This window comes from Amaranthus tricolor, chromosome 7 (assembly GCF_026212465.1).
Source record: "Amaranthus tricolor cultivar Red isolate AtriRed21 chromosome 7, ASM2621246v1, whole genome shotgun sequence".
NCBI lineage: Eukaryota > Viridiplantae > Streptophyta > Magnoliopsida > Caryophyllales > Amaranthaceae > Amaranthus > Amaranthus tricolor.
The window spans coordinates 3719658-3734869 of NC_080053.1; the positions used below are offsets into that span (position 1 = coordinate 3719658).

Sequence of the window (15212 nt, forward strand, 5' to 3'; positions counted from 1 at the left end):
TTTGTATTATTAATTTAAGTCTTAACTAATAATGAAAATTATTACGAATAATATATTGCTTGTATTCCCTTTTTGCCACGTTATGTTTTGCAACTAATTTTATGTTTAACAAATAGTTATTTTTCAATTATGCTATATGTATTTCTTATAGTTTTCAAACTAATTCTACAAGGGCTATATTAAAATTAGTAAAATGAAAAATCATAAAAATATTTTTATTACCTTTGACAACAATTATATGAGATTCAGGTTATTTTCTATTTTTATAAATCTTTTGATAGTATCATTATCTATTTCTACATAGCTAGGCTATTTGAGAATTTCTTTACACAAATTGCATTGATCCTTTGTATGAAAACAATCTACAAAAACTTTAATTAATCATTGTCAACTAAAAGGACAAAACACTCATTGTACTTGTATACATATGATAGATCACATTATTTGTACATTTTGTCTTTATCGTAAATTTAATAATTTTGGCCAATTAATAGTCATAATAGTAATAAAGTGCAAAACTATTGCAACTTGCTATTTTATCAAAATATTAACGTACTATCACAATACATACTGGCAGCTCATTACCTGAAAATTCTTAATCAACGACTAATTTCTCGAAATTATAAAGTTCCAATAAGCTTGGAGCATCTTTTACTTTTTTTAAAAAAATTTGAGTTTCACATTTATTGCTCCTCCTCTCCTAAGTCTAATCAATACCAAAGAAAATTAAATTTTTCATTGTTTTTTTAAAAGTAATTTTTATTTTTATTTATATTTTTGCTTTTTTGGCAAATACCAACTAGCTAAAACTAAGTCCAAATTAAATAATATAGATGTTGTTACAATAAATCAAACTAAGAAATTCATTTATGTTGTGTTTAGAAGTGAAGATTTTATTTGAAAATATAGATTTGACTCAAATTTAGTGTTTGGTAAATAAAAAATTTTCAAATTTGAATATGAGTCAAATTTTCAATTGTTATAAAAATAATTAAAGATGAGAATTTGAGAATGGCTTTCAAAACCTAGTCATTCTCAAATTCTACATTAATGATTTCATAATTAAAATCTATATTCAAAATGAAATGATTGTTTCCAAACACAACCTTACATCAAATCAAATATAATCAACATATTAATTACATACGCAAAATAAAAAAAATAAAAAAAGCATTGTCTAATATCTTGCTAAACAAAAATGAATTTGGTTATCTCCAGTACCAATCAAATATAACAAAAATCAAATGCGACATTTCATTTATACATAGGGCTCTAAAAAAAATTCCAAAATTGTCTGATATCGATCTGTATTTGATCCATGGGTTGATCTGAAGGTTTAATCTGGTTGTGAGGACAAGGAATCAATTTGAACCCAAATTGATGTTGACTCATAATCCGATATCAAATTGATCACAATGCATCCATCACCGACATGTATCCGATCAAAAAATAACCCCTACTTGATATTAACCGAAAATGTGGTTACCAAATTCGACTTACACTCAACCTATTATTGATGACTCAAATTCGAATTTAACTCGATAAGTATCCAGCATAATCTAACTCAAAGTGATCCGAAACCCACAATCAACCCAAATACCCACAATTAACCCGAATTAATATGAACCCAACCCACCATGATCTCGATTTGACATTAACATAATCCGTAAAATAACCTGACATAACATCTAAATTACTTGCAGTAGCACGAATATAATGGCAAATATTTACACTATTAAGTTTTTTTTTCTTTTTTTTTTTTTTCTACTACGCTATTAAGTTAGTTTGATATCAATAATAAAAAACCTAACAATGAATGATCGATCTTATCATACTATTTGTAGCACCTCTTTTGTGATATACTGCTCAATAAAAACTTATAGTAACCTTTCAGTCCCAAATTAATTGTAACATATTCATTTCTAGATTGTTTCAAATTAGTTACATATCTTGATCATGAAATTTAATAGTATTTAAACCTATATTAATCTAAAAGAAATACGTAAAAGTAATTTTTTGTAAAATTAATTGGTATAAGTTTGGATTAATTAGCTAATATAAGTTTAATTCAATTTAACCAAATTTATGTTAGATAAAAAAAAAGTTTGATTCTTCTAAATTAAATTTCAATTATCTAAAAGTAATTTTAATTTGGCTTAGTCAAGTTTAGCTAAAATAAATTTAACTTAGCTGAATCAAGTTTAATTAGTTCATCTTAAAAAAAATATTCAAGTTTAATTAGCTAATTAAATTTTATTTTAGCTTAATTAAGTTTAGCTTAGCTAAAATAAATTTTAATTCAAGTGAATCAAATTGAATTTAGCCCAAAAAAAAAAGTTTGATTAAGCTAAATTGAAGTTTCGATTAGATAAAATACGTTTCATTCAGTTGAATTACATTTAATTAATTTGACTAAAATAAGTTTTAAAAAGTAACGTCCACTCCATTTTTCCACCCCAAACCCCAAACATTGATAACCTCCAATCTAATTTGAACTTTCAAGAAACCACTTTAAGGTTTTTTTTTAAAGCCTTGGACGTGCAACAATAAGAGTATTCATATGATGGCCCTTGCCCTCCGATTCCAAATTAGGCTCAATTTAGTTCAAATTTAAAATATAATTAATAAGTAAAAATCAGTTATAATCAGTAAAAATTATTTATAATTAGTAAAATCAATTGCAATTTATAAACAATTGCAATAAGTGAAAATCAACTATATTATGTAACTAGAAATCTATTATAATTAACACGAATCAGTTTCAATCAATATCATTCAGTAAAAATCAATTATAATCAATAAAAATATGTTTGTATTAGTAAAAATCATTTTCAATCAGTAAAGATCAACCGAATTAGTAAAAATCAATTGCATTAAACAGGACCTTAGATTGTAGGAGGTTATTAGGACTTGGGAGCTACATAACTCTTATTAAAGTTGCTTGCAATTACTGTGCAACTAGTTTAGAAGCTTGTGCAATGTACGGAGTATATGATATATGTAAATCAAAATCTTCAATAAGAAAAAAACTCTTGTTTAAATAAATATGTAAATACTACATATTTTAATAAAATAATTACTTTGGATAACAACATAACTTACTTATTAAAGTACTTAATCTAATTTAGCTTGTAAATTCGACTATGAGATATTTTTGATGGTTTACTAAAATTCAATTAAATAAAATAAACTAATTATTTTTGAATTCAGCTTATTTTGAGTGTATTTAAAGTAATTTATTTTTCTTTAATTTTAAACTAATTCAAACACCATTTAATAATTTAAATGAATATATTTTTTAAAAATATTTTCTAAACATACTCACAATATTTTTATATTTTTTTACTTATGTATAAATTTTTTTATTAATATTTATGATTATCTTATTTAGTATTAAGTTATTGAGGTAAATAAATTTCCATGCAATCAATTATGCCTTTACTAAAAATACTTAACTAATTTAACTTAAAATTTCTTCAGGAAAACTCTAATAGGTCGCCATGTGTTATTATTTGATTCTTTTATTAGTATTTATTATTATTATACTTACATATAAAATTTTTTATTAGTATTTATAATTATCTTATTTAGTGTTAAGTTTATTGAGGAAAATAAATTTCCACGCAATCAATTATGCCTTTACTAAAAATACTTAACTAATTTAACTTTAAATTTATTTAGGAAAACTCTAAGAGGTCGCCATGTGTTATTATTCAATTCTTTTATTAGTGTTTATTATATATTATATATATGATGATTTTTTTATTAGTATTTATGATTATGATACTCACCATAGCTTAGTTTATTTTCCTTTGCTTTGTTGGTATTCTATAAATAAGTAATCGTGTATTTCATTTGATGTTAGTAAATTATGAATTATAAAATCAAAAACTTTATTTTAAATCTGTCTTCCTATTTTGTTCTTAGACTAGAACTAAAAAAAACTTTAATTCTTATTGTGAGTAGCAATTATACTTATAATCTTCTCAATTGTGGTGTTTTTTTATCAATAGAGTTTAGAATTGGCAACTATCGTTCCTTCGTCTCAAATTCAAGTCACAATTTAATTTTCGTTGTGGTGATTTTTTATCAACCAAGCTCATCCACATTTTATAACATATCCATTGCTTTTTTTTATTCATCATAACATTAATTACACATGTTCTAAAAAGATTTAATAAAAATATAAAAATCAATTCAAGAAATCAACATTCAATCCCTTAAATTCGGCTTTTCAACGTTGTATGAAAACTCCGGTCTCAAACTCACAACAAAAATTGTGGCAACTCGATATTCAACCGAAATTAACCAATAAATGCAAACTCGCGATCAATTCTACCTTCAACAAAACCAATTAGACTCAAACTAAATTTGACACATACTCAACATGTTTTCTAACCTTTTAAACCACAATGCTTTAACCACGAAAAATTTCAACCTGAAGCGATTGCAAAACAAACCTAACGTTCAATCAACCTAAAACTCAACTATACAGAATTTCAATCGACCAAACCCAAACAACAGATGCATTGCTCTAAATATGACATAATTACCCCAAAATCAACTTAAATCTAAAATAATTCAATTCGAAGTTAAATCAGAAACAAAAATGACACGATCCATTGTCAACCGAAGTCAATTTGACCTTTAGTATAACCGACTTAGGCTGGAACTTTATAAGCCTAAATCGAAATTGACCCGATCTAGAACCGAATTGGACTTGGTGTGTTGTTGACCCATTATAAACCTGCGCTTGAATCAACTTGTAACTAAACCTACTTGAATCAAATCATTAGATTATCCTATAAAATTTAAATTCGACAAAACTCGACTCAAAACCAGAATAAATAAAAGGTATTTACACCCCTATTTATATATACTCCAATTTGCCATTATATGGTTGCATGACGAATCCATAGTAACAGGAGTATTTGGATTTATCTTTCAAGAAACGATACGCAAGTGAAGACATGTAGACCAGTTTCCTAATTTCTATCACGTTAAAGACTAATTTTACAACTACATTTCTTTTTTAAATTAAATGCATATACTATTACTACTTAATGATATTTGAATTCATTCTAATGACAATCCTCCCATCTCATGACAGATATTGCTAGCGATTTTATTTTTTAAGTCACATTTATTTAGTTTTATAAATATCTAAAGATGTTCCCTTTTAAAATCTATCAGAAGCATTGAATAAATAAACTGAAAATTACCTCAATTTTACAAATATATATATATATATATATATATATATATATATATATATATATATATATATATATATATATATATATATATATATATATATATATATATATATATATATATATATATACTCCTGATAAATCCGATTTGTGCATTTCTTGATCCAAATAATCTTATTGCCAAGAAGAGAAAATAATAATCAATAAACGATAGGTTTACTAGTGGAGCACCTACTTTTTTTGATCTAAAAAAAAGTTTTTATAGCTTTGTTTCCAATTATGTCATATTAGAAACAAATAGCAAATAGAGTTCTTCAAATTGAATCCGACAAATCTAAATTCAAGTATGACCCATACTTCAATTGCAAACGAAATGTCATCACTTACACTCAAATAATAAAAAAAACTACCCGAGAACTAATATCTAACACAAAATCACATTGCTCCTGAATGTACACCTATAATTACATGTGGGTAGACTATCAAATAAGATCAATTACAATACGTATTACTTTGATTAATATCAATCAATTTAAGTTGATTTCAGTAGTTCAGCTTCATATCACTCGTCAAAAATAAACTAGTCTCACTTAATTAATTAAAGATCGTTATAGTCATGGTCATCAACCAAGCATTTCGAACAAAATCAAGGAATCAACCAAAGATAAAAGGAAAAAAAACATCTTAGAAAAACAAAAACTATCCATCTAAGTCACCTTAAGACCAATTGTGCACAAAAAGTATTAATTAGGTGCATAAAAGTGAATACAAGGTAAAAAATATTGCATAAAAAATTCGCCTCGCATTTTCAAAAAGGAATTTCAAGCAAATTCACTCAAACAATTTTGACAAATGATGCTAACACCAAAACAAACAGTTAAAGTAGGAATAAAATATAATCAAAGCAGACAATACGTGACAAGCACCACACATAGCGAAAGAGAGAGCACAGTAATTTAAGAAAGCTGAGGAACTTGAGTTGAGAAGGTCACAAACTCACAGCTAATTCTTATGATTGTAAGTCAGTAACTAACAAACCTGTTTCTTAGTTAGTTGTCTTGGGCAATCATTTTTAGCTACATAGTCAATAATATATAAGATAGGACTAAAATAATATTAACCTTCAATTTCAACCAATGTAGCACCTGCTTTAACCTTTTAAATTGCTCAGACTACCAATAAAATATGCAGCACTACATATGCAGTCTATTCACCTTATCACGTCTCTAATTAGCCAGCTCGATATGGCATTACTTTATTATTCCTTCATCTGATAACTGAAAATTCTTCCTTGAAAATTGCATTACCACAATCTTTCAGAGCATTTCTTCACAATTCTGATCATTAATTGGTAAAAATCAAAATTTCTAATCTTGAAAAAAGGTGTAATACTCTAATAAGCAATCAGGTTGTTGCATGGACGGTGGCTTTTCTTAAGAAATGGGTAGTGAACTTCTAAGGTCGGCATCAGGTAGGTCTCAGAAATGGCTCAGAAAGAAAAAGAAGATATCCGAACCCTCCAGCTCAGCTGACGTTTCAGGTGTGTAACGGCAACTTGTTCTCCCTAAAACCTTTTCTCCCCAAGAAAACATATCTTCGGCATTCTCAACAATGCAGTTTTTGGACTGAAATTGCTACCATCAGCATAATTCAAAATCAATAAATTTGAGTTTCATGCAGATAGTGAACCAGAGGAGTACCTGAGTCATAGTTTTGTCAGCTCTAGGGAGATTCAATCATCAGGTTTAACACATGAACTAAGGTATATGAATAAGTCTATTTCATTTCATTGACCGATAACAAATGATAGTACTGTTTTATAATCATACCATTGTAACGTTGATGTGTGGTCGATGAGTTTGGAGCAGGATTTTTATTGGAACATGGAATGTGGGTGGAAAATCACCAGTAGGAAGCTTAGCAGCGGATTTGGATGAATGGCTAAATTTGAAGAACTCAGTAGACATTTACGTTCTTGGGTGGGTGATATTTTGAAGTATGTAATATATTTGGAATATGTATTGTGATCATCTGACCATGTTTTATGGCAGGTTTCAAGAGATTGTTCCTCTAAAAACAATGACAGTAATTGGACTAGAAGACTATACAGATGCAAGAAAATGGAACTTGCTGATAGGGAAGACTCTCAACAACAAAGATGGGAGTGTTTGGTTGACATCTACATCAACTCCAATTATAAACGATGATTACGAGTATGCTAAACCTTCAAATTCCGGAGAGAAGAACGGATACAGAAGGAGCACAATTCCAATGAGAGAAAGAGCGAAAACTCATCATGGTGGGGAGCAGGGTGGGAATGCTACTTATAAACTGATGGCCAGCAAGAAGATGGTTGGAATTTTCATTAGTGTATGGATGAAGAGGGACATTCTAAGGAAGTACAGAGTTTCAAATGTAAAGGCATGTCCTGTTGCTTGTGGTTTGATGGGTTATTTAGGAAATAAAGGGGCTGTCTCAGTTAGTATGTCAATAGATGGAACTAGTTTTTGCTTCATCACTGCACATTTGGCTTCTGGCCAGAAGAAAGGAGATGAACTGCGAAGGAATCAACAAGTTGGGGAGATCTTTAAGCGAACAGCCTTCCCTCGACTTCCTCTTGAGTTTGATGATCTCCCTCCAACCATATGTGGGCATGAGTAAGCACTCTACAGTTCAATCCCTCTTAAGTCCCCACCCCCAACATAGATAGGGTATATACCCCCAAACACTGCCTCACCCTCCCTTCAATTCTAAAACTGCAAAAGTAAAAACAATAAATATGTAGCCTTATTGGAAATTTTAAGGCTTACAAGTGGTAATGGGTCCAGGCATAAGTCTAGACCACCTCGAACGCTTACCATTTTTCGAGTTCTATGTATACTGTTTTTTGAGTCAATGGATCTAGGGTGGATATGTACCTAATCTCAGGTTGAGTTTGAATTTTGAATCCGGGTTTTTAGACTCATACCAATCAATACATGAACAAAGTTCCCACACAACTTCTATCATCTAGTTTAGCTTCTCGTACCTATTTACAAATATAACCACCATTTTCAACACAATATATTTAAGGTCTAACCTATACCTATCACATAAACTTCCCGTGATTTTGATGATGTGGCTGAAGTCACTCAACACAGTTCTTGGACAAAAGTCAGAACAAATGTGCAAAATAAACTTTACATACATCATACCATAATTTTAGTTTGATGACCACACAATTTCTGAATCACTGAGTTTTAAGGTACTAGTTTGTTCACTTGTGCTTTTATGTCTAACTAATAGCCACCAAGTTCCTCTAATGACAAACAATAGTTTATACAACATCAGCAATAAAAAAAATGAAACAACAATAATAGAGACAAAGCCATAATCACAAATAAATAGGTTTGGCTACATAAGCCATAATCAATCTATAATCTAGATTCTTCATATCCTTTCTCACTCCTACCCTCAAGGTCATATTCAGTGATCATTGCCCTTTTTAGATCCCTGGACCCATATTTCATCTTCCTAGGCCCTAGCTACCTTACCGATTCACCAACACGCCGCACGTGCCCAAAGCACCTTGAATTATCTTTAATCTTTGTCAATTCATTACCAACTTCATACCCAGTGTATCACGCTCATAGTAACCATGATCAGGGTTTGGGGAGGGATGAATAGACAACAAACCATACCCTTGAAAGAGCATGTGACTTCAAATTATGTTCACTAAAAATATCTAAGCATTCACATTTTAGCCTACCCCCATCTTTGTACAATAATTCTTCCTAAAATCCTATTATGATCTATATACCTATAGTCACATCCTAGTGAACTACTTTAGAAGATAGGCCCACACAAAGCAGAATGTAAATATTGTCTTGATGAGTGTCTAGAAAGGTTCAGACGTTCATAACCTTAGCCAAGGTAACTGAAACTCAAGACTACCAAAGACGCACTTTTTTGATGAGTAAAGAACCAATACATTTAATGCATTTGTGAAAAGTCAGAGAGCAGTAGCGAGCAGGATATACTTTAGCACCATTAGATACAAATGGTGGTGCTCAATCCTCAATATAATACTACTCAATAATAGGAAAAGAAAATAATATTTACATGACATATATCTTTATGATACTGAGCACCAAAATGAGTTACAAATGAGCAGGAAACTAATGAGGGGTTTATAGATCAAACAAACTCTCACCTGATATACTAGTCTTTTGAGATGAGCTCTATCGTTTGTTCTAGAACAGCGGTATTAGAATCAAATCAAAGTGGTGGGCATAAAGTTCTGATTAAGCTTGTAGTGGCCAACATGATCGCAACCAACATAGCTATGACCAACGAATACATTGGGCATTATAGGGGTCACTTGTAATGGATTTGAGCCCATTGCAAGTTGTGAGACTTGTCTCATATATCTAATCAATTAACACGAGGTTTTTAAGAATAGACTCTTTCACATAATAGGCTAATATTGTGGGATGAGGTCTCCTGTTTGATCTAAAACAACCTTCTTTGCTCTATTCTCTCCTACAAAAGAATATATAAGAGCATCCCAAACTTGTTTAGAATTTGTTGCATCGGCAACCTTATCAAACATTTCATTATATATCTGATGGATCATCATAAATACCTTATGGTCCCTTTTCCTCTCATCATCTAAAGCTTTTTTTTGAGCTTTGTTCAATGTAGTTTCATCTTGAGGCTTTGTATACAATAAAACAAATAAATGAGTGTGCATCCTAATTTTTCTCTTGCACCATAAAATTATGCTATTCCACATTCGTCTCCTACTCTGTCTTTAAAATGCTTTACTATTTTCTTAATGTCAAATTAATTTATCTATTTTTACAAGACCCCTAGTCCAAGAGCAACACTGACTGATAAAACTGCTATTATTTGACTAGCATGCTAAAATGATACTGCATTGATCAATTATGTGAAACAGCCGAATATTCTGGTTTGGGGACCTGAATTACCGACTATACATGGATGATGAAATGGCCCGAGAGTTGATAAGAAAAAAGAAGTGGAAAGAATTACAAAAGTTTGACCAGCTAAAGAAGGAACAACACCGAGGAGTATTCCAAGGTTGGAAAGAAGGAGATATAGAATTTGCACCCACTTACAAGTACTCAGTTGAACTAGGCAATCGATACACAGGAGACAAGCATGCTCCATTCAATCCAAATACTGGAGAAAAGAGAAGAACCCCCGCATGGTATGTACATCTAAACTTCAAAATGAAATTTGTAGTATTCTTAGTACTTATGATATGCAATATTTATAATGACCATAACTGTACAGAACACTAAATATCCATGTGGTAGTGAGCATAGACAGTAATATAGATGCTTAGACCTACAGATGATTATGTACTAAACCCGCAGCAAAAAGATTAGGCACTAAGAATTGTGGTGATCTCAGGTGTGACAGAATTATGTGGTTCGGAAAAGGGATAGAACAACTTTCCTATTTTCGTGGAGAAAGCAAATTTTCTGATCATAGGCCTGTCTCTGCACTTTTCACCACAGAAATTGATGTCTGTGGACCTCCAAATTCAAAGACAGTTTCACTAAGCAAGTTTCTAAATTCAATGAATCTCACAAGATTTGAGGTAAGTATCCTATAAACTCTTCATCATTTGTTCATTACTCATGTTAAAAGAGTCAAACTGTGCTAGTTTCCTATGTTCATGACCACTGTACCTCATAAAAGATATAACTGGGCAATGTCGGGAAGGCTCTCTTGAGCTTTTAATTTGATAATTACATGTCAGACCAAGGGCACTCATCTGTTCTGATCTTCAATCATAGTTGGTCAGTTTAAGATCGATTAGAAAGCATTGGAGTTTTCTCTACTCACCAGTAGCCTTAGTAATGGTAATTTGTATTTTCATTTTTGTGCAGGGCCAAAGCCAAATCCGACGCAACCCTCCTAAACGCACTTTACTATCATTGATCAAGGCAGAAGCAGAAGAATCAGCAAGTGAAAAGGTGTTAACTATAGATAATACTCAAGATAGATCATAGCTTTAAGCTAGTATTTGATATGGAACCTTGCTGCAGGCGTGCAGCTTTTCAGGTTCCATAGGTTAAGATCACTAATAGATTCCCTAACAGCATCGTCATTTTATTTTTTAGAGCCCCAAGAGGTTTTTATTCTTTTATCCTCTCTTCATGGTTGTTGATACCATCTTGTGGGTGTGAGTGGAGAGGAGATGCTAAAACATCAGATGTGAAATTTTCAACTTTTCATTTGATTTTCTTGGTTACCTAGAGAAAATAAAACAGAACTACTTAACATAGTACAGATAGCATAGAAAATACGCCATTCGTGGAAACTTTTGTCAGAGGTGGCGAGCGGGGACTGAGGAGCGAAACAAACGAATTTTGTATATTACTGATTCTAAGATTCGAAGATAAGTGTTTTTTAAAGGACAAGAATTACATTGACAAAAAGAATACTCTACAATTTTTTTCGATATTTAAAACTAGATAGTTCATTTTCCATACCCAAGTAACAGAAGACAAAATAATTGCAGATTAAGAGAATCTCTCGTCGTTTATCATAGACTTAAGCATGTAGAAATCTAATCGATGAAAATTCAAGACTTAAAGTTTACAAACATATTGCAAGGAAAAAACTAAATGCACTGTTTGCAGAAAATCAACTTAGCTCCGTTGGCTGAAGTAGTTTTGCCAAGCTCTCTGAATTGTCGAGATGACAATTAGGACAAATACACCTCTTCTGCAACTCCTCACTACAAAACCCACATTTCTCCTCCAAAGCTGAAGTCTGCGTTTGTACAGTCAAAGAGTCCATGATAGTTTAATTTATATGTCATAACAGAGATTTCATACAAATATTCAAGTTCCAAGCAAGGGGGAGCCAATTTTATATGTTAACATATAATTTGTCTCGTGTAGAAGAACCTACGGACATATTGCTATTTAGATATTAATTCATGCAGTAAAAGACATAGTACAAGCACAAAGCACAGTAACCCAGGGATGAACACAAAACCAATAAAGAACGTAGAAAATAACTTTGAGTACACAACTAAATCCTAAACACCCTTCCCCTCCCCCCTAATATGGGTTTTCTTCCTCCTCCGGGAAAAAAATAGAAGAGGACTATAACCCTGAACAAATACAATATGAAGATCGTTAATGCAACAGAATTCCCAAGGTAGGTTAACTGCAACATGTGAAAAAAGAATACTTGGCTAAACATCCTAAACTATCTGTATCTAGCAAGAAGCTTAAGTAATTGAAAAAACAGCAAAGAATTTTTCGAGCATATACTTCTTTATAAGAAGAAAGAATAAATGGTTTAAATTGAAAAACGGCCATCACAATTGCCAAATTACCATACAACCATAATGCAAAACTGCAAAAATTGTCGTGATTGTGGTAACGGACACGGTGATGGGGTTATTGTGACACCAACTATCAGCCAAAAGCATGAGATATCTCGAAACAGCCCAGTACACGTTTTTTACACCTTTACAGTGCGGGAATTATCAGTTTGGTTCTTTGGAAAACATTTACAACGCGACCGGTGTGATGCATGCAACACTATGCTTACAAGTCAAAAGTCAAAATTGTAATGGGCCATTCTATGGTTCTCATGGTTCTATCAAAAATGCAATTTACTAGTTGAAAATTTAATCCATTTTGTTGATGTGCACATTTCCATATTTGTTGCTTGAAAAAAAAAATAACACAATTAGTAAGGATATCTTGATAAATTTTGTAACTCTTTCATGTCGTTCATAATCGTCTTAATCAGCTCCAGTCTTCTTGTAAAGTCAACCACATATTGCTGTAGCTGCAAGAGTTCCAGACACATTACAAGTCATTTAAAAAATCTTCTGTGTTGAAGTATAATTAAAAAAAAGTTCCATGTTTAGATAATAATTATAATAATTAATCATCATTCACAAGTTTGTAAAAGGGTATTTACTGAGAGTACCCATCCAAGACATACCTGGCTTTGAAGATTCTTTTCCCGTTCACGTTCATTTTCTTCTGTTACAGCCTGAGCAACCATGAAAGAGGCTTTCTTCTCTAAATCAATTGATTCTGCATCTACGCTGCCTGCAAGATTACATTAACTAAAAGTTTTTATCATAATGAGTAGGATCAAGACAAACTGATGTGCAACACAAATCTGCATTGCCTGCATGATCAAATTCCTCCTATAAACTAGAATTTTTCTTTTTATCAAACATGATAAGTAAAATTATTTCGCAATGCAAATTTAATTATAAAAGACATCCTTCATGAAATAGAAAGATGCCTCAAATTGGGCTTCAGCATCAACCAATCAATCAAAATATTCTGATCAACTACATAAAGTGGAAAAAATGTGTACAAACTAAATTTTATACCCCTTAAAACAAATTCCTTTGACCTTCCATTTATTAACAATTTATGTACTTGACTATTCTAGATTAACTACATATCAGAAGCAGTTCGTTCATCCTTCACAGCAAGGAAAAACAACCACGCACTAGTTCACTTAGTAAAAGAAAGTCAATAAAAGGTTGAAGCGGCTCCCGATTCTTTTTATATTCCCTCTTTGTTTCTCAAAAAGAGACATCATCCTAGTCGATAAATTTGAAAACTTGATTCTCCACCTAATAAGTAAAGACCAAATTTAAGTTAACAGCTCCTATGTGTCAGAGATAGCTTGATCACATAACCAAAAATTTGTTTTCACGAAGGCATCAGCAAGCCTGATAACAAATACCTAGCTACCTGCAAATAAGCCCAAGCAACTAAGTATCTTATGCCAACAAAACGAATAACAAAATCACATTCTACTCACTAAACGGTGCGCCATAGCATTATTTTCCCGTGTCCCGGAGCAACAAGCACATATTGCAAACAATAAATTCGTTTGTTGTGGGGTTGAGGTACTTTTATAATTTATACATATGTGAATTGGTTAATGTTTGAGACAAGAGCTTCATCATCATTCACCATTACATAAAACCAGTCATAAAACAAGGAAGTTCACCTGAAGTTTTCAGAATACTATTTTGCCACATATTAGGTTGGGCCAAGTTCTGGAATTCTCTGCAATCAAACATACAGGTAAAACAAATTTAAAGCAATCGAAAAAAATCTCATGTTATAAGTAACCTCAAATAAGCAAAAACTATTTTTAATTATGACAAGGATTTGCATCATCGACAAACAATGTTGGAGCCTTAATCCTAAAAAATTAGGGTCTGCATCAGAAACACTTATATGCAAGATTACAGCATCAACCTTATTTCAGTATTGAACTTTAGCATTTGACTGATGAATTCATCTCTGTATCAACAAAAAAGAACATATATAAGAGAAATACTTAAATCATAAAACCTAAATTCCAAATCTTATCCTTAAGAATTTGAAAACAGTCATTGACAAAAAACTGCAATAATACCTAAGAGCTGCTTCTTCATTCTTCGTAACAATTCCCAATCAGAAAATTGCATGCATTCAAAATAAAAATGAGAACAGATACTTCAAATATGAATCAAATGAACAGTCAAATGATTACCTTAAGACCGTTTACATCCGATCCTACTTTAGAAACCTCATCTTGAATTGAAGCATTTCTGGTCTAAACATCATCACATTAAACAAAAAATAATAAATAAAATCATAATCATATGAAAATTGCAGATAAAATAATGTGATTTCGAATATTTTTCCTTCATTAAGAGATGAATTCGACCTCTAGGGTTTGGTTTGAAGTTTCGTTCATCGATAATTCAACCTCGTAACCCTTAAGTTCCTGTTCTGTAGTATCCTTCAAGCGTTTTCCATTCTCAAGCGCTACGTTGGCTACATCTAACTCTGATCGAAGCTCTTCAATACGTTTTTTCAAGTTGGAAACTCGTTTCTCTGCGAAATAAATTGATGCTCAAAGTTATAGGACGAACAAATGATTGAATAACGCAAAATTCAGAAAAAAAAAAAAAAGTAACCTCCATGAGATTTCTCAGCA

General features: G+C 31.4%; 2 protein-coding genes across 2 annotated transcripts in view; one reads left to right on the top strand and one right to left on the bottom strand.

Moving 5' to 3' along the window:
• The first annotated feature begins 6448 nt into the window (after nt 1–6448).
• LOC130817735 (type IV inositol polyphosphate 5-phosphatase 6-like) lies at nt 6449–11007 on the top strand. Its single transcript, XM_057683593.1, has 7 exons — nt 6449–6753; nt 6894–6975; nt 7082–7192; nt 7265–7870; nt 10153–10425; nt 10632–10821; nt 10984–11007. The coding sequence occupies exons 1-7, from the start codon at nt 6654–6656 to the stop codon at nt 11005–11007; spliced, it is 1386 nt and encodes a 461-aa protein (XP_057539576.1). The 5' UTR covers nt 6449–6653.
• Nucleotides 11008–11586: 579 nt separating this feature from the next.
• The window catches only part of LOC130818822 (uncharacterized), a 3864-nt gene continuing 238 nt past the window's right edge, over nt 11587–15212 (bottom strand). The window contains exons 1-9 of the mRNA XM_057685049.1: nt 15193–15212; nt 14940–15109; nt 14763–14825; nt 14646–14665; nt 14486–14530; nt 14232–14290; nt 13197–13306; nt 12949–13037; nt 11587–12006 (exon numbers count right to left, since the gene is read on the bottom strand). The exon at nt 15193–15212 is cut by the window's right edge and continues 238 nt beyond it. Of these exons, the coding sequence (XP_057541032.1) occupies nt 11874–12006; nt 12949–13037; nt 13197–13306; nt 14232–14290; nt 14486–14530; nt 14646–14665; nt 14763–14825; nt 14940–15109; nt 15193–15212 (709 nt within the window). The 3' untranslated portion in view covers nt 11587–11873. The remainder of the gene's footprint in view (nt 12007–12948; nt 13038–13196; nt 13307–14231; nt 14291–14485; nt 14531–14645; nt 14666–14762; nt 14826–14939; nt 15110–15192) is intronic.